At 39.5% G+C, this 27,780-nt stretch overlaps 1 protein-coding gene across 5 annotated transcripts in view; it reads left to right on the forward strand.

Moving 5' to 3' along the window:
• SACS (sacsin molecular chaperone) overlaps positions 1–26,817 on the forward strand; it is an 89,945-nt gene extending 63,128 nt beyond the window's left edge. For 4 of the 5 annotated variants that reach the window (XM_044381693.3, XM_044381694.3, XM_044381696.3 and 1 more), the window contains 4 exons: positions 206–1,688; positions 2,318–2,409; positions 9,957–9,983; positions 13,921–26,817. In XM_044381693.3, coding sequence (XP_044237628.2) covers positions 206–1,688; positions 2,318–2,409; positions 9,957–9,983; positions 13,921–25,478 — 13,160 coding nt within the window. In that variant the 3' untranslated portion in view covers positions 25,479–26,817. The remainder of the gene's footprint in view (positions 1–205; positions 1,689–2,317; positions 2,410–9,956; positions 9,984–13,920) is intronic. The other variant, XM_044381695.3, reaches the window with a different exon arrangement.
• Positions 26,818–27,780: the final 963 nt, after the last annotated feature.

The raw sequence follows: 27,780 nt of genomic DNA on the forward strand, positions 1-27,780 counted from the left end.
GAATCAAAAGAGAATCGTTAGATTTCATGTTCAGAGAATCAAATTTCTGAGCTAAATTTAGTTTGATTTTAGATAAATCTGTGTTTGAGTCACTTTACGGTTTATGCTTTTCCACATATAATATTTTGATAGTAATTATACATTGTAATTATAATTGTCCATTAAATTTCAGAGTTGATCGTGACTGTTGAATTTTTCTTCACAGATGTTCCTTGTATCTTTAGTGGTGACCAGATTGGAATGCTAGATCCTCATCAGACACTTTTTGGTCCGCATGAATCAGGACAATGTTGGAACCTCAAAGATGACAGCAAAGAAATTAGTGAACTTTCAGACCAGTTTGCACCATTTATTGGTATTTTTGGAAGCACCAAGGAAACGTTTGTAAATGCCAATTTTCCAGGAACGTTTTTCCGTTTCCCTCTTCGCCTACAACCTTCCCAGCTTAGTAGTAACCTCTACAATAAGCAGAAGGTTCTTGAGCTGTTTGAGTCTTTCAGGGCAGATGCAGACACAGTGCTGCTCTTCCTAAAAAGTGTGCAGGATGTCTCCTTACACGTCCGAGAGGCCGATGGAACCGAGAGACTGGTGTTTAGGGTAACTGCTAGTGAGAATAAGGCCCTGAAACATGAGAGGCCCAATTCTGTAAAGATCCTGGAAACTGCTATAAGTAATTATTGTAAAAAAATTCCAAGCAATAGCATAACCTGTGTAACATATCATATAAATATAGTTTTAGAAGATGAGAGTACTAAGGACGCACAAAAAACGTCTTGGCTTGTGTGTAACAGTGTGGGTGGGCGAGGGATTAGTGGTAAACTTGACTCTTTAGCTGATGAATTGAAATTTGTCCCAATCATTGGAATAGCCATGTCTTTGTCAAGAGATGATGAAGAAAAAGGAGCAATAGCTGATTTCTCAGGAAAAGCCTTCTGCTTTCTTCCTTTGCCGCCGGGTGAGGAAAGCAAAACAGGCCTCCCAGTTCACATCAGCGGGTTCTTTGGCCTGACTGACAATCGCAGAAGCATAAAGTGGCGAGAGCTGGATCAGTGGAGAGACCCGGCAGCTTTGTGGAATGAATTTCTTGTTGTGAACGTTGTCCCTAAAGCCTACGCAACTCTGATCTTAGATTCCATAAAACGTCTGGAGACAGAAAAGAGCTCCGATTTTCCCTTGTCGGTTGACATCATCTATAAGCTTTGGCCCGATGCGAACAAAGTCAAGGTGCACTGGCAGCCGGTGTTAGAGCCTCTGTTTAACGAGCTGTTCCAGAATGCAGTGATGTATTCCATTAGCAACCACTGGGTCAAGCTGGAGCAGGCCTACTTCTCAGAACTGGACGAAAGTTTGGAATACACAAAAACCGTTCTCAACTACCTCCAGAGCTCAGGGAAGCAGATTGTCAAGGTACCGGCCAATCTTGCTGCTGCCGTTCAGCTCGCTGCCTCCAGCCCCAAACCTGTGAGGAAGGTGACGCCCGCGTGGGTGCGGCAGGTGCTGAGGAAGTCTGCGCACCCGGGTGATGCCCAAGACAAGCTTCACCTTCTGGAATTTGTGCTTTCTGACCAAGCCTACAGTGAACTCCTGGGGTTGGAGCTGCTACCTTTACAAAACGGAAATTTTGTGCCCTTCTCCTCATCTGTATCAGATCAAGATGTTATTTATATTACCTCAGAAGACTATCCAAGGTAGAGCTCACGCTTCTGCAGTGCTTGTTTCCCTCCTCCCACCCCCACATACGTCTAGAGTCCTTTATTGTGAAATTCGTCAGTCATCATCAGTGTAGATTTTATAGTCAGGAAAACTTTTGCAGAAATACTTTGTTAAAATATGAAAGGGTATATTTTTACATTCTAAAGTGAAAAAGCATTCAGATGTTAATGAGCCAGAAAGTTATCGAACAGTTGTTTCTCTTGGAAATCTCAATAACAGAACACTGAAAACAGTGGTTCTAAAGTGCTAATAATGAAGTAAGATTAAGTCAATAATGAATTATTTTGATGAAATTGAATTTAATGGGAATAGTACATTAAGGAACTCTTGATAACTGAGGATGTGTATGACATCTCAGAAAATAAAGTTAATTGCATTCTAAGATGTTTAGACTATTCTGGACTTGGATATGGTACATGATGCTACCGTGTTTTAAAGTGAAGCCTAGATAATATTCGATCAAAAAGTATTGTAGTGTGATTTGGTACGTGCATTATAATTTATGTAATATAGTACATTTAACTGATTTGAAATTATGTAATAGAATTTCTTTATCTTAGAATTGTTAGAAGGTTACGATTGCTGTGTTTCTTTCACTTTTTAGGTCCCTTTTCCCAGGTCTTGAAGGAAGGTTCATTTTGGACAGCTTGAAGCCTCACCTTATAGCTGCTTTAAAGGAAGCTGCCCAAACCCGAGGTATTATAGTTGCTTAGTCTTTTTTTTTTTCCCACAATAAACCTATTGCTAAAAATATAAATATTTTTTATAAGTTTTCTGTGAAGTTGAACCAGTATGAAATTGCCAGGAGTTATCTATTCTAGACCTATAAGTCAACACTTTCAGATGGTTCAACCTAATGTAATTGTTATATTCTAAGGCATTTCATTGCTAGATTCTGACATCTAAAAGAATCCAAAGGTAGGTGTTGTATTTCAAAACCTCTCCTGTCAGGGTAGGGTGGTATGCATTTACGGTAATTTCTTACACAGCTTTTTTTTTTTTTTATTAAAGATTTTGTTTATTTATTTGTCACAGAGAGAGAGAAAGAGCACAAGCAGGGGGAGCGGCAGGCAGAGGGAAAAGCAGACTCCCCGCTGAGCAGGGAGCCTGACTCAGGGCTTGATCCCAGGACCCTGGGATCATGACCTGAGCTGAAGGCAGATGCTTAACTGACTGAGCCACCCAGACATCCCTTACACAGCTTTTTAATGCTTTCCCATTTCGTTTCTCATGTGTACCCCCAGTCTCATATCTTGTAGCCCATGTAGTAGTGAGCACAGCTGTTGTTGGTTGGATCGGACAGAGGAAGGAGGGAAAGAGGATTGGTTCAAGGTCAGAAGCTAGTGTGTGCCTGGAGCTCAGGGCTTGCCCCTGCCAGCCTTGTGTTGCCCACACCACCCAGTCCTTCAGAGTTTCGTGTGGCAGTGCTGGCTCAGCTCCGAGTATTGCAGACTGATGGCAGTGTCAGGAAAGGGGACTCTTGAGGTCTTGGCAAGGGATGAGTGTCCTTTATTGAGAATCTTTTTAGGGAAAGACAGAGTGGTCTGGGGGGAAAACCAGCATGGGTCTCAGTTTAATAGTATCCTTAAACTTTTGTGAGCATCCTTTCCCTTATATAACCATTGTCTGAACTCTTTCTAAGTTAGATACTGTCCTGAAAAATTCTGGATTTGTCCCATCGGTTAAGGTTATAAAGCATATTTCTTGTGGTGTGTCTTTTATAGCATATGCTGTTTCTTTTGAAGGATAATGACTAAAGGAAAAGTTGCTAATCATTATACATCTTTATTCATTTAAATAAAAGTGAAAGGAGTTGGAATGGGGGAGGCGAACTAAGGATGAGCCCATGTAAGACTAAAGGAAGAAGAGTCTGCAGTGCTGTTACCATAAGGATCTGTAACTGTGAGCTAGGAAGTGGATATTGATCTTTCCACTAGCTAGATGATTCACTTAGTTGGGAATGGTCGTCTTCAGAGTAGCCTTTTCTGGAAGTCTAACCTTAGATTCCTATAACTCTGCTGTTCTGTGTTCCAAAATTTTAGAAATCCTTATTTTTCAAAATCTGTATTATAGTCTTGTATAAAAACTTTACATTGCAATATAATGCACATACATATATAATAATGAAAAGTACATATATCATAAATGTAGGCTCAATACAATTTTACAAACACACCTAGGTCAAAACCCAGAAGATTGCCCACACCCAGACCCCATCTCAGGCCTTCTCCAGTCCTATCCGCTCACACCGTGATCCTGGCATTGAGTAGCACAGAGGAGCTGAGCTGGTTATTTGCTTTCTGGAAGGGGAATCATGCAGTGGGTGTGGTGTGTCTGTGTCTTTGACTTGCTCTTATCCATCCAGGTTGTCTGAGTTGTAGATCCTTCTTTCTCGTGTGATGTATTACTTTCTTTTGAAGAGAATGTTTTTGTTAATGGCCAGTAGTTTCTCGGGTGGATGTAGATTTGGAAATCAGCCCAGTTATTCAAGTTATTCAGAACCAAATCAGGTGCAAAGGGTACAAGTCCTACAGAATAATACTGCTTTTACTCAAAACTTCTCAGATACCTGTGGCACAGGGCACGGCCACAGCTTGCTTGTCTAGCCTTACGGGGATGGGGGTACCTGTCGTTATATGTTTAGGAATGAGTTAAATTTATACATTTACTTAGATAATTTGACATTTTTATAAAGTTGAGTCTTCCCACTTTGTGTGTCTTTTCATTTTCTCATCTACTATGGATTCTGATTTGTTATTTTGGGATTATACCATAAGCACTGTTTTGTTTCTGGCTCTTGGTTAATTTTCTCTGGACTGTTACACTGGATGGGTCGGGTTGACTCTTTGTTTGTCACTCATAATGTGTAGCTCGGTTCTCCCAGAAATTGTCTTCAAGGTCACTTTTCTTTATCTCAGTTTAAGTTTAGGCTACCATTCTCATGATTATTTAGTAATCCTGACCTCTAACCTTTTCAGTATTCTATCTGGCCATATGGGTAATGGGTAACTGCCTCCTGGGCATCTTCCCTATTATTTTTGTACTATTAGTTCCAGGAAAAAATTAGTTTTTGATATTCATTTGTTTCCTTGAACAGTTTTAATGTTTTGGGAGCATTATGATGTGGAGGCTGATGAGGACCCAGTAAGTGACACCCTTGCTTTGCTTTTCTGAGAGCTGAGTCGGCGAAGAGATGCCCAGAGAGGAGTCTAGCAGATAAACGTCACAGATCACCCCTGACATCCTGATGGTGTTGGAGATCATGACTGATGGCAGGCAGCTTGCTTCTGCCCTTGCTCCAGAATCATCCAGATTAGCTCACTGGTCTAGACACAGGCAGCGTGGGAGACCCCAGCTGCCCTGCACGGGCTGCCCCTGCACAGCACAGTGTAGGAGGAGCCACCCCTGATGACTTCTTGGGAACATGCAGGTCCTTTTCTGAAGTGACCAATCAGATATGCTACTCCATGTTCTGGTGGCATGAGCAGTCGGGGGGCATTAGTAAGTGTGGGAGAAGAGAGGCCACGTGCTATTTATGGAGCTCCCTTCATATGGTAGGGAGCATCATACGTATACAACATTTGGTTTTTTATTTATTATTTTATCTTTTTTTGCTCTAAATAATGATTATGTGGCTGTTTCGCTGGCATAGAGCACTGTGGACTTCTCTTTACTGATTCTCAGTAACAACAGATTGCCCAGTTTTGAAAGTACTGCTGCCCAGAATTGAAACATGAGGTTTTTTTTCTCTGCAGTGGGTACGTCTTTAATTTCATTGCTCGGGTAAAATCTGTCTTATTATTTGAGAGTTTTACTCGTATTGCATTTAGAATACTGAGCTAAATATCAAGAACTGCTTGTATTTTCACTGTTTGCCTCTACTGCCCGTTTATTGTTAGCTTTAAACATTGTTTCAGTCTTTCCCTTTCTGGGGAAAACAGAACAAACTTGACTTTTGATTTCCTTTCTTGCATTCTGTCCTGGTCCATCTTCTAGAAAGAGTAGGATATGCTTATGGGCTGCACCTGCTCATCATCTGTTATCATTGCAAATGAACCTTTGCTTCTGTTAGATTTGCAATAAAATTGCCTGGCTGAGGTCACCAATTAATGACTTTTTTATTGTTAAATCCTGTGGACTTTTGTTGTTGCTTTTATGTGATCCCTCTGAAGCTTAGATGCTATTGCTCATGCCCTTTCTGAACGCCCTGGCTTTTATGGCATCATTCTCTTTTGGTGTCCTTATGCTTCTTTGCCTGCTCCCCAGAGTTATTTGTGAATTCCTATTCCTGAGTTTATCCTTGAGTATGGGCTAGTGTAGGAGCCCTCACTCACCTCTTCCATTTTGCTTTCACTTTCTTTGAGTATCCCCACCCAGCCCAGGCACCTGCCGCCATGCCTGTGGAAGGACCACTGCATCTCCCGTTGCCATCCCAGTGTCAGAAGGGTGGTGTAGTGTAGTGGTTACGTGCCTGAGACTTTGTAGTCACACAGATCTGAACTGACACCTGACTTCTCCATTGTGTGACTCTGGACAAATTAGCCAGCCTCTCTGAGCCTGTATTTCCCAATCAGTAACAAGGTAATACAGTAACATCCTTCCATGAGAGTCTGTCTGAAGCCCTTAAGATTCAATGATATCCAGTGCAAGATTGCTTTATTACAAGGTTAAAGAAATGAGAGTAAGGGTTGAGTCAAGGATGGCAGGCAGTCACAACTTTCTAATTGAGTTTTATCCAGTTTTGCCATATCGCAGCAGGGCAGATTATCGAAAAGCACTGTTGTATTGTTACTCACGGTGGTCGTTACTTTGGCGATCACATGATGCATACGTCATATGTACAGTTCAACACGATAATGGGCACATAAGGACACTGACGAAATGGCTGCTATTATTTTGCACTTGGAGTTCTGTAAGTGTCTCGAAATCAACATTTTCACGACTTGAGTCCTCATCCTCTTCTTAAATCTCTTTCCCCTGCTTCCCAGCTCTCTGGTTTAGGCTTTCTCTTCCTGTGCTGCCTCTGTCGTAGCGTAGGTCCCTCCTCACAGATTCACTCGCTCCAGTACTCACTCTTCACCCGATCATGTCCCTCCCCTGCTCGGCATCAGAGGACACTGATCCTTTCAGGTTGGACTTGGTCTTGTTCCTGTGGGTGACAGGGCTTTCTGTGATTGTGAACTCGCCATCTCGTTGGCTTTGGTTGATTCAATGTCCTCCTCCTGTACTCGCCATCGCAAGCACTTGTGGATTGATAAACTTACCACTCTATCCATCTCATGAGAGCAGAGACACTTGTCACGACCATGTAGCACGGGAACTGCTTCAGGGTGGGTGCTTGGTAATTGTTTTTATCTGAATGAAAGCTTTCTCATGTCTGTTTTTTGTATGTGGTGTTCCTTTTGCTTAGAACACTCTCTCCATCCTCCACTTTGCTGCTCTGACTTGGATTCATCCTTTACACTCTAGCCCACACATGTTCTCCAAGAGGTTGCCTTTCACGTGGGCTGCCTCACGCCCACCCCTGCCCTGCACCTCTGAGGTAGATGCCCCTGCTTTGCTCAGGGTTCTCAGTACATAGTCCATTCAGTCCTCTCTGACTTATCATGCTCATAATTTTACTCTGCTAGACTGTAAAATCCTTGAGAGGAGGGACCATCTCTTACTTTGTTTTTGTATTTCCAGTGCCTGCTTGACAAGTCTGGTTGGACATGTTCATGCTGCCACATGCTGGGCTGGGGATGGTGTTGCAGGGGACAGGGGCACAAAGATGAAGAGGGAAATAAATCCCTGGGATTGTGCCTGTGATTTACTGTTAACTTTTCAGATGAGTATCTTCTGTCCTCTTACTTGTTCTCCATAACTGTGAGACAATCGAGTATATATTGTCCTCTTCATTTGAGTTATTTGAGTGTTAAGTTACTTGAACAAATGCTTGACTATCAGAATTTGGGGAATAGTTAGAAGAGAGGGTAGATGGGTTTGGGAGGAAATAAATAGAAAAAACAGTTATATCAGACAAATGGTAGGAGTGCCTGATAGGTTAGCACCAGGATCCTGTTTATATTTGAAATATTTTTAAAATTTACTTATTACATATGCCCCCCCCAGCTCTGTTTCATGACCAAAGACTTCTAGTAATCATTTGTATAAATTTCCCGTGTGTACCAGGCATTGTGTTAGATGGAGATAATGTGAAGAATAACAGTGAAGGGGCTTACAGTCCAGTGGGGACAGCAATGTAAATAATACTGCCATTTAGTGGGATGTGTCCTGTGTCAAATACTGAGAATAGGGTCTGTATGAGGAGGGGGTGGCAGGTTGGGGGCCCTCACAGAGGAGCTGGCATGTGTTCTATCTCAGATGTTCAAGGGAAAGACCGCAAACATCATGGCTGGAGGGATGGCATGTTCACCTGTCCATGCTGACACTACTTTGTGATGATTTACGGTATTCATTGCAGAGACGATCTCATAGGTGTATGTAAATCTTCAGAAGTAGCAATTTCAGGTGCCAACCTCAGGTACATAGATGAGCAATAATCCAAAGATTTTGGTGTAAGATTTGTTCCATGAGGATGTTCTGGGTTACTACTTCACAGCCACCTGTCTAACAGAAGGGCCCTGTCTTAGGAAGTCTCCCAACCGCACCCTTGCCTTCCTTCAGGTGGCCATTATGTCTCACCTGGAATACGGGACTAACCTTGAAAGTCTTCCCACAACCATTCTTGCCTCTCTAGTTAGCACAACAACAGTACTGCTATGATTATCTTTCTTAAATATTGTCCTGCTTTTTTATCTGAAGATCTTTCAAAGGCTTCCCCTTTTTCCTTGGAATAAGGGCCAAAATCCTTAACATTTCTTATGAGGGCCTTCATTATGTGGCTCCATTTCTGGGTGTTAAAAGGTGCCTGGAATCCAATTCATGGAAAGGATATATCAGTATTTGCTATTATTGTGATTATTATTAATAATCTCTTTTATTGTTTCCCTTGATCCTTCTCATATTTGGGAGATGGCCTGTTCTTTTCCTCCCTTAGGTGTTGTATGCCTCGTTTCCTTTGCCCGCCTATCTCACTCTCATGCTCATCTGTCTCTTGGCCCATGTGTCCTCATGGTACACTGAGCCCCTCATACCACTTGTGCCCCACCCATGTACCTGTTTCATCATTTATAATAATTTATCTAATACCTGCCTTCCCCATTAGACTATAAGACATGGTCTGAGGTCATGTATCGTGTTTATTTCTGTCTCTAGCACTGAGTCAATATTGACTGACAGAATGTCTCTAAAGTAATTGGAAGGATGTTCAGATTAGAAGAGTTTAAATTCCATTGGTAAGAGCATGGGCTCTGTGTTAGCTGCCAAGGGTAACCTAATGTAGCCAAACACACAAACATCACACAGAGCTATGGAGTAGTGTACCTGAGCCAGGAAATGACTTGCTTCAGGCAGAGGAGAGGTTAGATGGCCATGGAGGAGTCTTTGATGTTTGATATTATAGGTAGTTACCATAAGCAAGCAGTGGAAATATATGAGAAAACCTCCCTTTCTTTATCATAGAGTCCGAATTATACTTACTTTATAGATATACTCCAAAAATTGAGGACTTACTTTGTAGAATGGAGTGATTTACTTTGTAAATTAGCTGTCTTCCCTTTCTTAATTATTATTATTATTTTTTTAAGAGGCAGGGGGGAAGGGTAAAGGGAGGGGAGAGGGAGAATCTCAGTCGGGCTCCATATGCAGTGCAAGGCCCGAAGTGGGGCTCAGTCTCATGACCCTGAGATCATGACCTGAGCTGAAATGAAGGGTCAGATGCTTAACTGACTGAGCTGCCCAGGCACCCTTCACTTTCTTAATTCTTATCTGGAATATCTGAATATCACATGATAATCATCTGTACAAAAAACGTATTGGGAGCTTATCAAATGACTTTATTTTGCTGTTGAAATGTAATTTATACATACAAAGTTCATATTCCTTTCTCCTTTGCTTTCTTTCTGAATTAAGATTTCCCACCCATTATGTAGTTTGGATTTAGTTTGCATTGAAATACATTTTTAAATCTTAAATGTATATTCTGCTATATTTGGAGTTTTGTTTATGGCTTTTCTTTTACATAATGGTGTGTAAGATTCCATAGACAGTGCTATCTTAAGATGTAGAATAATTTCTGTAGCCATCATGTGAAATTGTGACAATTCTGGCTTTTTCTAAGATTGGATTTAATTATATTCTAGCACAACAACTTCTCTGGGGATATTCAGGTATGGTAACTGACTAAATGTTGTATTTATTTGTAGCCTGATGTTTTTTGTTCATTTGATTCTTTGGATCTTGTTTTTTCATTTATTGAAGTAGCTAGAGATTATGTTAACTTTTTTTTTGTTTTTTTTTTCTCTGGTGCTGATTAAAGGAGAGAGGAAACTATATCAATATAGGTATATGGGTGGTGGTTGTACATACCACAATAAAACCATATTTAAATGATTTGAAAACATTTCATAGAACATTTGGTCTCAAAGAATTCTGCTGAAATTTGTATTTTAAGCTGTGGTTTTTAATGGGAAAGTGTGAATGAATGCACCTCTCTTACATGATACACATAAATATTGAGATTAGAAAGTGTAGAGGGGACCCAGTTCTGGGATCTGTGACCGTGAAGGGAGGAGGCTTTCTGGGCCCCACAGTGGTGTCGGGCTTACCGTGGCGCAGGTGGGAATGGCAGCCCCTTTACTTGGCACACTAAGGAAAGTAAAGTGGCTAACACAGCTTTCATTCGGGACAATCGGCTGATTGTTCTTACAGTGCCTAGTGTGTCATTTTGTTGACTTTTTTTTTAAATAAAAATATTTTGACTCAGCTGGTATTATTTTCCCCCAGTTCATGTTTCACTTGGAAAATGAGAGGATGTAAGATTTGCTTTACGGAAATTGTTTTTATGGTATATATTATTTTTGGAGTCAGTCAGTTCTTTGAAGTAAGCTGTACCCATATTCAAATTAATTGAGAAACCAAGTCATTGTTATATTGATGATTCCTATTAATACTAAATTTGGTTTCTAGCTCGTTACTTTTAGTATATGTTTTTAAACTCCAATGTATCCTAGATTTTAAGGTATAATCAAAGAGGAAAACAAAATGGTGGTAGGAGTAGGCTGTGTAGTTATCATATGCCCTGGGGATGCTCTGGGTAATGGCAGTGACCTCTCCCCTTGTCTCATGGCATCTCCTTTTCTAGATGAACACTAGGGACACTAGGAAGGCAGGATGCCAGTGTGAGCTTCTTGAGAAGAAATTTGGCCACCAGTGGATTTTTGAACCACACTGGCAGGCTCCACGTTAGAGTGGATGTTTCTTCTGCACCCCCATGGTTCTCGCGGTGCTGCCGCTAGAAATGCCCGGTGCCAGATGGAGTGCTTGGTGGGCAGACACGCGCTTTCCTTTCCTTCCTTGGTTTCTTTCTTTTCCCATCTTTCTTTCTGTTTCTGGGAAGATTTGACTCGTGTAGCTTACCATTGAATGGATTTCCACTCTGTCACACATGTATTTACAAAGAGATTTGGCTCTTTGTACTCATCAACCATCAAAGCTGCCACTGCCCCTTTCTGTACAAGAAAAGCGTAAAGAGCTGTTGCTGTGCTTACGGCCTCAGATGCTCAGAGTCAGCCGTCTGCGACTCCAAAGGAGTCTGGTCAAGTATAGTGAGCCCCCAGTCAGTGAAAGCATTCAGAACTAAGATTTCTTGGCTAAGTAAATGTTGAAGTAATCTATAATATCCTAGCTTCATCTCTGTCAAAAATCTTTCTCAAAGTTACTACTGAATATAAACATGCAAATAAATATAAACAAAAAACATAGTTCAGTCTTTAAAGAGTGATTCAGTGTGTTGATGTTTTTTTATTTTGAACAGATCGTTAGTAAAACAAAAACTACTCTTAGAAGGGTTATTTCTGAAATAATCATGTCTGATAATAGTTTAGATAAAACATTTCTGTCTCCAGGAACACTTTCAGTACTGTCGAGTTGACCTCTTTTGACAGTGCTGATGATTTTTAAGGCTAGGACAACAAATACACAGTCATTTATTAAAATGCTATAAAAATTATTTTGCCAATGCTGTTGGAGGTGCTTTACCATTTCAGTGGCTTTCTAACCTAAGACATGAAGACTTTTCTGTGTTAACATTTATACTTCAGGGTGAAAAGCTGAAAGCTTAAATACAAACTAAATAGAAATCAGGACTTCAGATTGAACCCATCTAAGTACTTAGAATTGTGTCTTAACTTCATTTTCTCTCTCCTTTATTTTTCCTTACGTTTTTTCAGTTGAGCATGACTGGTGTGTTAGTTGCATGTTATATGTGGTGTGGGTGTTTTCTTGGTATTTTATTTATCCATTGATATTAGATATTTTTCCTGAAGGTGGGTATAGTTTTATAAATTGCCAGTTTCACACGGGGATACTAGACAACGTTATCTACCAAATGCACGTCATGTGGCCAGTATTAACGTAGAGCACAGGGTGTGCACATTTAATGTTTTGTTTTCAGAGTGTTCTGAATTTTAATTTCTAACTCTTTTTTGTATCTTTGGTATTATATCCTTGCCTTTCTTATGATTTGGATATTCTACTAATTCAATTCAGTAAGCATTTTTTTAGAACATTGTTGTTAAAACTTAATTATTAAAAATTATATTTTAATGGGACTCACAGGTCAAGGAGACTGTACTAGTCAGACTACTGACAAGATTTTATGATTTCCTAAATGTTACTACTGGATTTACCCTAAATCACACATGTAGAAACTGAAGATATTCAGAATTTGGGTATTGACATCTTCCAAAAGTTGCAAAATTGTGTCCTTGCTTAAATTTCTGTGGCAGTAATTTTAAAATGTCTTATTGTAGCACGAAAGATAATTTTCTTGGTAGAAGGTAAAGTTATCTTCCCGACGTGTAAGACTGTGAAATAAGCGTGTCCTTTCTTGGTTAAAAAATAGTGATGTACCCAAGTTTCAAAGGGCTTGAGACCCTCTTTCATAATTTTTTTAAATTAGTCTTTTTAAGAGTCTGGAAATTGTATGTACATAGGAAGTTAAAATTGTTAGTTTTCCACAAGATTGAATTTGAGATGCTTTTTATTTCTCTATATGGGCTAACACGTACCTATAGGTATATAGTGTTCTTTTCCTATTGATATTTTAAATACTCTGAATCGTAAAATATACTTAGAAATAATGTTATTTTCTGGACCAGTGGTTAAAAATCAGCAAAAATCTTTTTCCCTAGACGAAATCTTATTAGTCTCCTCACTTATAAAACGTCTAGAAGTAGAGCTGCTTGGTGGAGGACAAGCCCCGTCTCTGCAGCAGTGCCGAGCTACTCCCGTTTCCTTGTCCCTGAGGCATTTCTGCAAAATCCCAGGGCTCCGAAGAACACACTTTAATAAATAAGTAGTAAATAGCCAGGTAAAAGCTTCCTTGGACAAGCTGTGAATACGTCCCTACCTGAGCATGTAAATGGAGCAGTCTTGGGACCAGAACTTCATCCCCATTCTTTTTCCAGAGAGAAATCAGGTCCTAAAAAGATTAAGTGACACCTACCTTACACGTCTAGTTTTAGTGAGTGGAAGGAAAGTCTATAAGTGTTCTCGCTGCCTCAGCTTCAGAGAGTGTTGGTCATCTGAGACAGGGACTCCAATCTCCTGCCCCTCTCTTCCTCCCATGCAGCCACGTTTCCATACTGGAAACAGGAAGAAAGGAAATTCATATCGGGTTTGCTTATAAATTGCTTATCCTTAAATAGAATGGTACTTAGTTAAGCTATACCCACATTTTCTTTGGTGCTTTTATTTGTGGACAACCACTAAAAATTATTTTCCATGTTGATTCCATTTGTAGAACATCATAGGATAATTTTTAAAAATATACGCAAATGCATTTTATATATTTATTTAAAATAAGCACTTTCCAAAGAGAACTATTTCTCCCATAAGTCGTTGTAAATATAAGTGTATATGTAGATTCTCTATCATTACATAAAAATTATTTTAGCCCAGGTATGCTGAATGTTTGCATTTCTATAGTGTACTTAAATCTTCTAAAAATGGCTTCGTAGTACTATCTAATCTGCAAGAATAGAAAGCTAAATAAGTTACAGTAGAGTTATATGTATTTGTAACATTTCTGTATATGATTTACAGGAAGACCATGTACTCAGCTGCAGCTTCTAAATCCAGAACGATTTGCACGTCTTATCAAAGAAGTAATGAATACATTCTGGCCTGGCAGAGAGTTGATTGTTCAGTGGTATCCATTTGATGAAGACAAAAATCACCCATCTGTTTCATGGCTTAAAATGGTTTGGAAGAATCTCTATATACATTTTTCAGAGGATTTGACTTTATTTGATGAGATGCCACTTATCCCCAGAACTACACTAGAAGAAGGTCAGACGTGTGTGGAACTCATTAGACTCAGGATTCCATCATTAGTCATTTTAGATGATGAATCTGAAGCACAGCTTCCTGAATTTTTAGCAGACATTGTACAAAAACTTGGAGGGATTGTCCTTAAAAAATTAGATGCCTCCATACAGCATCCACTTATTAAAAAATACATTCACTCACCATTACCGAGTGCTGTTCTGCAGATAATGGAGAAGATGCCTTTGCAGAAATTGTGTAATCAGATAGCTTCGCTACTTCCCACACACAAAGATGCCCTGAGGAAGTTTTTAGCTAGTTTAACTGATAGCAGTGAAAAAGAGAAAAGAATAATTCAGGAATTGCCAATATTCAAGCGAATTAACCATTTATCTGATCAGGGAATTTCCTCTTACACAAAACTAAAAGGTTGTAAGGTCTTGCACCATACTGCCAAACTTCCACCAGATCTGCGACTCTCTATTTCAGTAATAGACAGTAGTGACGAAGCAACTATTCGCTTGGCAAACATGTTGAAAATAGAGAAGTTAAAGAGCACTAATTGCTTGAAGCTCATTTTAAAAGATATTGAAAATGCGTTTTATTCACACGATGAGGTAACACAGCTTATGTTATGGACCCTTGAGAATCTGTCCTCTCTTAAAAATGAGAATCCGAATGTGCTTGATTGGTTAATGCCATTAAAATTCATTCAGATTTCACAGGAACAGATGGTGTCAGCCACTGAACTCTTTGATCCTGATATAGAAATACTAAAGGATCTCTTTTACAGTGAAGAGGAAACTTGCTTCCCACCTTCAGTTTTTACCTCACCAGATATTCTTCACTCTTTAAGACAAATTGGTCTAAAAAATGAAGCCAGTCTCAAAGAGAATGATGTTGTGCAAGTAGCAAAAAAAATTGAAGCCTTACAGGTCAGTTCTTGTCCAAATCAAGATCTTCTTCTAAAGAAAGCCAAAACACTGTTACTGGTTTTAAACAAGAATCATACGCTGTTGCAGTCATCTGAAGGAAAGATGACCCTGAAGAAAATAAAATGGGTTCCAGCTTGCAAGGAAAGGCCACCAAACTATCCAGGCTCTTTAGTCTGGAAGGGAGATGTATGTAACCTTTGTGCCCCGCCAGATATGTGCGATGGAGCCCACGCGATTCTGGTTGGCTCGTCACTTCCCCTTGTTGAGAGTGTCCATGTTAACTTGGAGAAAGCTTTAGGGATCTTCACCAAACCTAGCATCAGTGCTGTCTTAAAACACTTTAAAATTGTTGTTGATTGGTATACTTCAAAAACCTTTAGTGACGAAGACTACTATCAATTTCAACATATTTTGCTTGAAATTTATGGATTCATGCATGATCATTTAAATGAAGGGAAGGATGCTTTCAGAGCCTTGAAATTTCCATGGGTTTGGACTGGCAAAAAATTTTGTCCCCTTGCCCAAGCTGTGATAAAACCATTCCATGATCTTGACCTTCAGCCTTATTTGCATAGTGTGCCTAAAACCATGGCAAAATTCCACCAACTCTTTAAAGTATGTGGTTCAATAGAGGAGTTGACATCAGATCATATTTCCATGGTCATTCAGAAGGTGTATCTCAAAAGTGACCAAGATCTCAGTGATCAAGAAAGTAAAGAAAATCTTCACCTTATGTTGAATATCATCAGATGGCTTTATAGCAATCAGATTCCAGCAAGCCCCAACACGCCTGTTCCTATATATCATAGCAAAAATCCTTCTAAACTTATCATGAAGCCAATTCATGAATGCTGTTACTGCGACATCAAAGTTGATGACCTCAATGACTTACTGGAAGATTCAGTGGAACCAATCATTCTGGTGCATGAGGACATACCCATGAAAACTGCAGAATGGCTGCAAGTTCCATGCCTTAGCACAAGACTGATCAATCCTGAAAACATGGGATTTGAGCAGTCAGGGCAGAGGGAACCACTTACTGTAAGAATTAAAAATATTCTGGAAGAATACCCTTCAGTGTCAGATATTTTTAAAGAACTACTTCAAAATGCGGATGATGCAAATGCAACAGAATGCAGTTTCATGATTGATATGCGAAGAAATATGGACATTCGAGAGAATCTGCTGGACCCCGGCATGGCGGCTTGCCATGGACCGGCTCTGTGGTCATTCAATAATTCTCAGTTCTCAGATTCAGATTTTGTGAACATCACTAGGCTAGGAGAATCTTTAAAGAGGGAAGAGGTTGATAAAGTTGGAAAATTTGGTCTTGGATTTAATTCCGTGTACCATATCACCGACATTCCCATCATCATGAGTCGAGAATTTATGATAATGTTCGATCCAAACATAAACCATATCAGTAAACACATTAAAGACAAATCTAATCCTGGGATCAAAATTAATTGGAGTAAACAACAGAAAAGACTAAGGAAATTTCCTAATCAGTTTAAACCATTTATAGATGTTTTTGGCTGTCAGTTACCTTTGACTGTAGAAGCACCTTACAGCTACAATGGAACTCTTTTCCGACTGTCCTTTAGAACTCAACAGGAAGCAAAAGTGAGTGAAGTTAGTAGTACCTGCTATAATACAGCAGATATTTACTCTCTTGTGGATGAATTTAGTCTCTGTGGACACCGGCTTATCATTTTCACTCAGAGTGTGAACTCAATGTATTTGAAGTACTTGAAAATTGAGGAAACCAATCCTAGCTTGGCACAAGATACGGTAGTAATTAAAAAAAAACCCTGCTCTTCCAAAGCATTGAGCGCACCTGTCTTAAGTGTTTTAAAAGAAGCTGCTAGGCTCATGAAGACTTGCAGCAGCAGTAATAAAAAGCTTCCTGCTGATGCTCCAAAGTCATCTTGCATTCTTCAGATCACAGTTGAAGAATTTCACCACGTGTTCAGAAGGATTGCTGATTTACAGTCGCCACTCTTCAGAGGTCCAGATGACGACCTAACTGCTCTCTTTGAGATGGCTAAGTCTGGCCAATTGAAAAAGCCATCAGATGAGCTGCCACAAAAAACAGTAGAGTGTACCACGTGGCTGATATGTACCTGCATGGATACAGGAGAGGCTCTAAAGTTTTCCCTGAATGAAAGTGGGCGAAGACTAGGGCTGGTTCCTTGTGGGGCAGTGGGAGTTCTGCTGTCTGAAATCCAGGACCAGAAGTGGGCTGTGAAACCACATGGTGGAGAAGTATTTTGCTACTTACCCTTACGAATCAAAACAGGATTGCCAGTTCACATCAATGGGTGTTTTGCTGTTACTTCAAATAGAAAAGAAATCTGGAAGACAGACACAAAAGGACGATGGAACACCACCTTCATGAGGCACGTTATTGTGAAAGCTTACTTGGAGGCACTCAGTGTCCTGCGTGACCTGGCCACTAATGGGGAGCTAATGGATTATACTTACTACTCTGTATGGCCTGATCCTGAGTTAGTTCATGATGATTTTTCTGTAATTTGCCAAGGATTTTATGAAGATATAGCTCATGGAAAAGGGAAAGAATTGACCAGAGTCTTCTCTGATGGATCCACATGGGTTTCCATGAAGAATGTGAGGTTTCTAGATGACTCTATACTTAAAAGAAAAGATGTTGGTCCAGCAGCGTTCAAGATATTTTTGAAATACCTCAAGAAGACTGGGTCAAAAAACCTTTGTGCTGTTGAACTTCCTTCTTCAGTGAAATCAGGGTTTGAAGAAGCTGGCTGCAAACAGATACTGCTTGAAAATACATTTTCAGAGAAGCAGTTTTTTTCGGAAGTGTTTTTCCCAAATATTCAAGAAATTGAAGCAGAACTCAGAGATCCTTTAATGAATTTTGTTCTAAATGAAAAAATTGATGAATTCTCAGGAATTCTTCGTGTTACTCCATGTATTCCATGCTCTTTGGAGGGGCATCCTTTGGTTTTACCATCGAGATTAATCCACCCTGAAGGACGAGTTGCAAAGTTATTTGATACTAAAGATGGACGGTTTCCTTATGGTTCCACTCAGGATTATCTTAATCCTATTATTTTGATTAAGCTGGTTCAGTTAGGCATGGCAAAAGATGACATTTTATGGGATGACATGCTGGAACGGGCACAGTCCGTGGCTGAAATTAATAAAAGTGATCATGCTGCTGCTTGTCTAAGAAGTAGTATCCTGTTAAGTCTCATCGACGAAAAACTGAAAATAAGGGATCCTCGAGCAAAGGATTTTGCCACAAAATATCAAACAATCCCTTTCCTTCCATTTCTCACAAAGCCAGCAGGATTTTCTTTGGACTGGAAGGGGAACAGTTTTAAGCCTGAAACCATGTTTGCAGCAACTGACCTTTATACAGCTGAGCATCAAGATATAGTTTGTCTCTTGCAACCAATTCTGAATGAAAACTCACATTCCTTCAGAGGTTGTGGTTCCGTGTCATTGGCTGTTAAGGAGTTTTTGGGGCTACTAAGGAAGCCAACAGTTGATCTGGTTGTGAACCAATTGAAAGAAGTTGCAAAATCAGTGGATGATGGAATTACATTGTACCAGGAGAATATCACCAATGCCTGCTACAAATACCTTCATGAAGCAATGATGCAAAATGAAATCATTAAGATATCAATTGTTGAAAAGTTAAAACCCTTTAGCTTCATTCTAGTGGAGAATGCCTATGTTGATTCAGAGAAAGTTTCTTTTCATTTGAATTTTGAAGCGGCACCATATCTTTATCAGCTGCCTAATAAGTACAAAAATAATTTCCGTGAACTTTTTGAAAGTGTGGGTGTGAGGCAGTCATTTACTGTTGAAGATTTTGCCCTTGTTTTGGAATCTATTGATCAAGAGAAGGGAACAAAGCAAATAACAGAAGAGAATTTCCAGCTTTGCCGGCGAATAATTAGTGAAGGAATATGGAGTCTCATTAGAGAAAAGAAACAAGAGTTTTGTGAGAAAAATTATGGCAAGATATTGCTGCCAGATACTAATCTTAAGCTTCTCCCTGCTAAATCTTTATGCTACAATGACTGTCCCTGGATAAAAGTGAAGGACACCACTGTAAAATACTGTCATGCCGACATACCCAGGGAAGTAGCTGTAAAACTAGGAGCAGTCCCAAAGCGGCATAAAGCCTTAGAGCGGTATGCATCCAACATCTGTTTTACCACACTTGGCACGGAATTTGGGCAGAAAGAAAAACTGACCAGCAGAATTAAGAGTATCCTTAATGCCTATCCTTCAGAAAAGGAAATGTTGAAGGAACTCCTTCAAAATGCTGATGATGCAAAGGCCACAGAAATCTGTTTTGTGTTTGATCCTAGACAGCATCCAGTCGATAGGATATTTGATGATAAGTGGGCCCCACTGCAAGGGCCGGCACTTTGTGTGTACAACAACCAACCTTTTACAGAAGATGATGTTAGAGGAATTCAGAATCTTGGAAAAGGCACCAAAGAAGGAAATCCTTGTAAAACTGGACAGTATGGGATAGGATTCAATTCTGTGTATCATATTACAGACTGCCCTTCTTTTATTTCTGGCAATGACATCCTGTGTATTTTTGATCCTCATGCCAGATATGCACCAGGAGCCACATCCGTTAGTCCCGGACGCATGTTTAGAGATTTGGATGCAGATTTTCGGACACAGTTCTCAGATGTTCTGGATCTTTATCTGGGAACCCACTTTAAATTGGATAATTGCACAATGTTTAGATTTCCTCTTCGTAATGCAGAAATGGCAAAGGTTTCAGAAATTTCTTCAGTTCCATCATCAGATAGAATGGTCCAGAATCTTTTGGACAAACTGCGGTCAGATGGGGCAGAACTTTTAATGTTTCTTAACCACATGGAAAAGATTTCTATTTGTGAAATAGATAAAGGTACTGGAGCTCTGAACGTGCTGTATTCTGTAAAGGGCAAAATCACTGACGGGGACAGATTGAAAAGGAAGCAATTTCATGCATCTGTCATCGATAGTGTTACTAAAAAGAGACAGCTCAAAGACATACCAGTTCAACAGATAACCTATACTATGGATACTGAAGACTCTGAAGGAAATCTTACCACATGGCTCATTTGTAATAGGTCAGGTTTTTCAAGTATGGAGAAAGTGTCTAAGAGTGTTATATCGGCTCACAAGAACCAAGATATCACTCTGTTTCCACGTGGCGGAGTAGCTGCTTGCATTACTCACAACTATAAAAAACCCCACAGGGCCTTCTGTTTCTTGCCCCTCTCTTTAGAGACAGGATTACCGTTTCATGTGAATGGCCACTTTGCTCTAGATTCAGCCAGGAGAAATCTGTGGCGGGATGATAATGGAGTTGGTGTTCGCAGTGACTGGAATAACAGTTTAATGACAGCATTAATAGCGCCTGCATATGTGGAATTACTAATCCAGCTGAAAAAGCGCTATTTCCCTGGTTCTGACCCAACATTATCAGTTTTACAGAACACGCCTATTCATGTTGTAAAAGATACTTTAAAGAAATTTTTATCATTTTTCCCAGTTAACAGGCTTGACCTACAACCAGATTTATATTGTCTAGTGAAAGCGCTTTACAGTTGTATTCATGAAGACATGAAACGTCTTCTCCCCGTTGTACGGGCTCCAAATATTGATGGCTCTGATTTACACTCTGCAGTTATAATTACTTGGATTAATATGTCTACTTCAAATAAAACCAGACCGTTTTTTGACAACTTACTGCAGGATGAATTACAACACCTTAAAAATGCAGATTATAACATCACGACCCGCAAGACGGTAGCGGAGAATGTCTACAGACTGAAACACCTACTTTTAGAAATTGGTTTCAACTTGGTGTATAACTGTGATGAGACTGCTAATCTATACCACTGTCTTATAGACGCGGATATTCCTGTCAGTTATGTCACTCCTGTTGACGTGAGGGCTTTTTTAATGACCTTTTCTTCTCCTGACACGAACTGCCACATTGGGAAGCTGCCTTGTCGTCTCCAGCAGACCAACCTGAAGCTTTTTCATAGTTTAAAACTTTTAGTGGATTATTGTTTTAAGGACGCTGAAGAAAATGAGATTGAAGTGGAGGGACTGCCCCTTCTCATTACACTGGACAGTGTTTTGCAAACTTTTGATGCGAAACGACCCAAGTTTCTGACAACATACCATGAATTGATTCCATCCCGCAAAGACTTGTTCATGAATACGCTATATTTGAAATACAGTAATATTTTATTGAACTGTAAGGTGGCAAAAGTGTTCGACATTTCCAGCTTTGCAGATTTGTTATCCTCTGTGTTGCCTCGTGAGTATAAAACCAAAAATTGTACAAAGTGGAAGGATAATTTTGCAAGTGAGTCTTGGCTTAAGAATGCATGGCATTTCATCAGCGAGTCTGTAAATGTGAAAGAAGATCAAGAAGAAACACAACCAACCTTTGACGTTGTTGTTGATACCCTAAAAGACTGGGCCTTGCTTCCAGGAACGAAGTTTACCGTTTCAGCTAACCAGCTTGTAGTTCCTGAAGGTGACGTTCTGCTTCCTTTGAGTCTCATGCACATTGCAGTTTTTCCAAATGCGCAAAGTGATAAAGTTTTTCATGCTCTCATGAAAGCTGGCTGTATTCAACTTGCTTTGAACAAAATCTGCTCCAAAGACAGTGCATTTGTTCCTCTGTTGTCATGTCACACAGCAAACATAGAGAGCCCCACAAGCATTTTAAAGGCTGTACATTATATGGTTCAAACTTCAACATTTAGAACTGAAAAATTAGTAGAAAATGACTTTGAAGCACTTTTGATGTATTTCAACTGCAATTTGAGTCACTTGATGTCCCAAGATGACATAAAAATTTTGAAGTCCCTTCCATGCTACAAATCCATCAGTGGTCGTTACATGAGCATTGCAAAATTTGGAACATGCTATGTACTCACAAAAAGTATCCCTTCAGCTGAAGTGGAAAAATGGACACAATCTTCATCGTCTGCATTTCTTGAAGAAAAAATACACCTAAAAGAATTATATGAGATGCTTGGCTGTGTACCTGTGGATGATCTTGAGGTATACTTGAAACACCTTTTACCAAAAATTGAAAATCTCTCATATGATGCAAAATTAGAGCACTTGATCTATCTGAAGAATAGATTATCAAGTATTGAGGAACTGTCAGAAATCAAGGAACAACTTTTTGAAAAACTGGAAAGTTTATTGATAATCTATGATGCTAACAGTCGACTGAAGCAAGCAAAGCATTTCTATGATAGAACAGTGAGAGTTTTTGAAGTTATGCTTCCCGAAAAATTGTTTATTCCTAAAGACTTCTTTAAAAAATTGGAACAACTTATAAAGCCCAAAAATCAAGCCACGTTTATGACCTCGTGGGTGGAATTCTTACGAAACATCGGACTGAAATACATACTTTCTCAGCAGCAGTTGCTGCAGTTTGCTAAGGAAATCAGTGTGAGAGCTAATACGGAAAACTGGTCCAAGGAAGCATTGCAAAATACAGTTGATATCCTGCTCCATCATATATTCCAAGAACGAATGGATTTGTTATCTGGAAATTTTCTGAAAGAACTTTCCTTAATACCATTCTTGTGTCCTGAGCGGGCCCCTGCTGAATTCATTAGGTTTCATCCTCAATACCAAGAGGTCAATGGAACACTTCCTCTCATAAAGTTCAATGGAGCACAGGTAAACCCCAAATTCAAGCAGTGTGATGTGCTCCAGCTCCTTTGGACATCCTGCCCTATTCTTCCAGAGAAAGCCACACCCTTGAGTATCAGAGAACAAGAAGGTAGTGAGCTTGGTCCACAAGAACAACTTGAACAAGTTTTAAGTATGCTTAATGTGAACCTGGATCCTCCTCTTGATAAGGTCATTAATAACTGCAGAAACATATGCAACATAACTACTTTGGATGAAGAGATGGTAAAAACTAGAGCAAAGGTCTTAAGGAGCATATATGAATTTCTCAGTGCAGAAAAAAGGGAGTTTCGGTTTCAACTGCGGGGGGTTGCTTTTGTGATGGTAGAAGATGGTTGGAAACTCCTAAAGCCCGAGGAGGTAGTGATAAATCTAGAATATGAATCTGATTTTAAACCTTACTTGTACAAGCTACCTTTAGAACTGGGCACATTTCACCAGTTGTTCAAACATCTAGGTACCGAAGATATTATTTCAACCAAGCAATATGTTGAAGTGTTGAGCCGCATATTCAAAAATTCTGAAGGAAAACAGTTAGATCCTAATGAAATGCGCACGGTTAAGAGAGTAGTTTCTGGCTTGTTCAGGAGTCTGCAGAATGATTCAGTCAAGGTGAGGGGTGATCTGGAGAATGTACGAGACCTCGCACTTTACCTTCCAAGCCAGGATGGCAGACTGGTGAAGTCGAGCATCTTAGTGTTTGATGACGCACCGCATTACAAAAGTAGAATCCAGGGGAATATTGGTGTGCAGATGCTGGTTGACCTTAGCCAGTGCTACTTAGGGAAGGACCATGGCTTTCACACTAAATTGATAATGCTCTTTCCTCAAAAACTTAGACCCCGTTTACTGAGCAGCATACTTGAAGAACAGTTAGATGAAGAGACTCCCAAAGTTTGTCAGTTTGGGGCGTTGTGTTCTCTTCAGGGCAGATTACAGTTACTCTTGTCTTCTGAACAGTTCATCACGGGACTGATTAGAATTATGAAGCATGAAAACGATAATGCTTTCCTGGCCAATGAAGAAAAAGCCATAAGACTTTGCAAAGCCCTAAGAGAAGGACTGAAAGTGTCCTGCTTTGAAAAACTTCAAACAACATTAAGAGTTAAAGGTTTTAATCCTATTCCCCACAGTAGAAGTGAAACTTTTGCTTTTCTGAAGAGATTTGGTAATGCAGTCATTCTGCTGTACATACAGCACTCAGACAGTAAGGACATTAACTTCTTGTTAGCGTTGGCAATGACGCTGAAGTCAGCAACGGACAATCTGATTTCTGACACCTCGTATTTAATTGCAATGCTGGGATGCAATGATATTTACAGGATCAGTGAGAAGCTTGACAGTTTAGGGGTAAAGTATGACTCTTCAGAACCATCAAAACTTGAACTTCCAATGCCCGGCACCCCAATACCTGCCGAAATCCATTATACACTGCTTATGGATCCAATGAACGTTTTTTACCCGGGAGAGTACGTTGGGTACCTTGTTGATGCTGAAGGTGGTGATATCTATGGGTCGTACCAGCCAACATACACATACGCAATTATTGTACAAGAAGTTGAAAGAGAAGATGCTGATAATTCTAGTTTCCTGGGAAAGATATATCAGATTGATATTGGCTATAGTGAATATAAAATAGTTAGCTCTCTCGATCTGTATAAGTTTTCAAGGCCCGAGGAAAGCTCTCAGAGCAGAGACAGTGCCCCTTCTACGCCCACCAGCCCTACTGAGTTCCTAGCCCCTGGTCTACGAAGCATCCCTCCTCTTTTCTCCGGTAGAGAGAGCCAGAAGACCTCCTCTTCAAAACATCCTTCCCCAAAAAAGCTCAAGGTGAATTCTTTACCAGAAATCTTAAAAGAAGTGACATCAGTGGTGGAGCAAGCTTGGAAGCTCCCAGAATCTGAAAGAAAAAAGATTATTAGGCGGTTGTATTTGAAATGGCACCCTGACAAAAATCCAGAGAATCACGACATTGCTAATGAAGTGTTTAAACATTTGCAGAATGAAATCAACAGACTAGAGAAACAGGCTTTTCTGGATCAAAATGCAGACAGAGCCTCAAGGCGGACATTTTCAACCTCGGCATCCCGGTTTCAGTCAGAGAAGTACTCATTTCAGAGATTTTATACTTCATGGAATCAAGAAGCGACAAGCCATAAATCTGAAAGGCAACAACAAAATAAAGAAAAGAGCACACCTGCAGCTGGCCAGCCTTACTCTCAGAGGTTCTTCGTTCCCCCCACTTTCAAGTCAGTTGGTAATCCAGTTGAAGCACGGAGATGGTTAAGACAAGCTAGAGCCAATTTTTCGGCTGCCAGGAATGACCTTCACAAAAATGCCAATGAGTGGGTGTGCTTTAAGTGTCACCTCTCTACCAAATTAGCTCTGATCGCCGCTGACTATGCTGTGAGAGGGAAGTCCGATAAGGATGTCAAGCCCACTGCACTTGCACAAAAAATAGAGGAGTACAGTCAGCAACTCGAAGGACTGACAAATGACGTCCACACGTTGGAGGCTTATGGTGTGGACAGTTTGAAAACAAGATACCCTGATTTGCTTCCTTTCCCACAGATCCCAAATGACAGGTTCACTTCTGAAGTTGCTATGAGGGTGATGGAATGTACTGCCTGTATCATCATAAAACTTGAAAATTTTATACAACAAAAAGTGTGACGGTATTTAAAAACACAGAGCTAGAGCTTGACTGTGTCGTAGCACAAATCTGAATTGCTGTACTTCCTTATGCTTCGTTGCCAGTTCTTTAAGAATTGTAAAGCACATTGCAGATCGCTGGGAAGAACTCCGGAGTTGTTAGCATGAAAATCAGTGGAGGACCTTGACGGAATCTAAAAGAGCACCACTTTGAAGATGGTGAGCTGCAGAATTGCTCGATGTCTTTGAATGGCTAGGGTGGCACATACTGAACTGCACTTTAAGTAACCAAAGCTTAGTGGTTTGTTAGATAAGAATCTGTTTATGTCTGCATCAGGATGGAGTTACTTTTCTGTTTTTGATTTGGTGTTTTTGAAGGAGCTAATGAAACACTGGACATATCATTGGTTTTAACAAGTGAGGGGAATTAAGTCTTTGGCGTTGACCACTTCTTTAATTGGATCCTCTTTTGGATGCATTATTATCAGCTGGATCTGATTATGAATTTGTTGCAATTTTACATCTTAAATACTCAGTACATTTAAAAAATGGTACAGTATTTTAATCCTGAATATTACTTGATTAAGAGTATGCAGATAGTACTTAGGGTGCACTGAGTGCACTTTACATCTTTATTTTAAATGGTTTTTTACACGTTATGTTTACAGGCTTCCTATTTCATGAAGGTAACATATGGAAAACTCAAAATGGTGGCAGTTCTTATCACCAGATGTTAATATTGCGCCCAAGAACTGCTTACCAAAACAACGTTTATCAACGGTTAGAACTTTTGCTTTCTGTTTGTTTGTATATATTTTCCACAAATATCATAATTTATATAGCGTGATTGAACAGGATGCAATCTTTCGTTGTCTAAAGGTGCTGCACTTAAAAAAAAATCTCTTCTTTCAACATGGCACTTAGTGTAGTTTTTTGGATTTTACTTTGAAAACATTAAAAAAAAGTGTAAAATCATTGTGACAATATCCAGTAGTTTACAAAAGAGGAATTGTCAGCTTGCATTTTCCCCATGAATGATTCAGAACTGACATTTGATTTTTATCCTGTTTGAGTACCCTACTATACTGTACTTACTTTGGCATATTTTTTTTTTTTTGCAGAATATAAACGAAAGGTAATGATAATTAGTTTATATAAGTGTGCTGGCTGTAAATGATGCTAAATATAATATTTTATGCAATTAAGGGCTTATGGAACATATTAAAACTTTTTTACTTTTATGGTAATAAGGAATGTTTGTGCCTCGACTATTGTATTGCTTCTGGATGTGAAGCTATGTAATTATTTCTGCTATTATATTAAGTGCCATACTTTTAATAAAGCAAATGTACATATCAAATTATTGTAACTGGTATTTCCTGAAAATCAAACTTAGTATCTTCCTATATAACATTTATATGTGTGTATTTATTGACAATATTTAGGATAGAATTTTTTTATTATATTTTATACTTGAATTTTAGTACGTTTCTTTTATGATTGAATATAAAGTACTTGATATATACTGGGTTTATTAGGTGTTCATTGGTTTAGTTAAGAGTTGTATTTTCCCTTTTTAGGGAATAAGCTTAGCTGATATATGTGGTACGCGCGCACACACACACACACACACACACATACACAGATGTGTGTGTGTATTTGGATGTAGACACATTAAATATTATGGTTCTTCCATAGGCAGAGGCTGAATTGATATTAACCTTGCCTCAGGAGGGGGCTGCATGTCTGGGGCTGATTTAAGCTTGAGCCCTAACAAAAAATGTTCATCTTTATACCTGAGGCACAGGTCTTCAAAACTAGGCAGATCAGGGTGAAGAGTTTTCTGTTCTGGGGCTTACCAAATTTTGGGTCTTCAGCTTTCTGGGATGTCTTAAGAAGTGCTTGCCACTTTGAAACTCAGATTCAGCACTTGGAATATATTTTATTGTTTTTTGATACTAAAATTTACCCAGAAAACCTTGTCTGGCCATTGTGCTAGTTGATCTAGTTGGAGTTGTGTTTCTTTTTTTCCCCCCTATACTTAAAAAAAGAAAGGTTTACAATCCCTTATATACAAGCATTCCCATCTGGGTTGGTAGCACTCTTAAACACATTCATATTTCTGCCGTGAAACCTATGAATACTCGCCCTAACTCTAATACACAGGCTGATAAATACCTCACCCAAATTCTGGTCAGATCTTGCCACCAGTAGTTTGCAGCAGACATATTTGGAAAGTGTTCCTATTTTTGGAGCTTTTTAGATTTTGAAATTCAGGGTAAGGAATTTTTGATGTGAACTAATTTTTGAATTTTATTATTTT

The sequence above is a fragment of the Ursus arctos genome, unplaced genomic scaffold (assembly GCF_023065955.2).
Source record: "Ursus arctos isolate Adak ecotype North America unplaced genomic scaffold, UrsArc2.0 scaffold_10, whole genome shotgun sequence".
NCBI classification, from domain to species: domain Eukaryota; kingdom Metazoa; phylum Chordata; class Mammalia; order Carnivora; family Ursidae; genus Ursus; species Ursus arctos.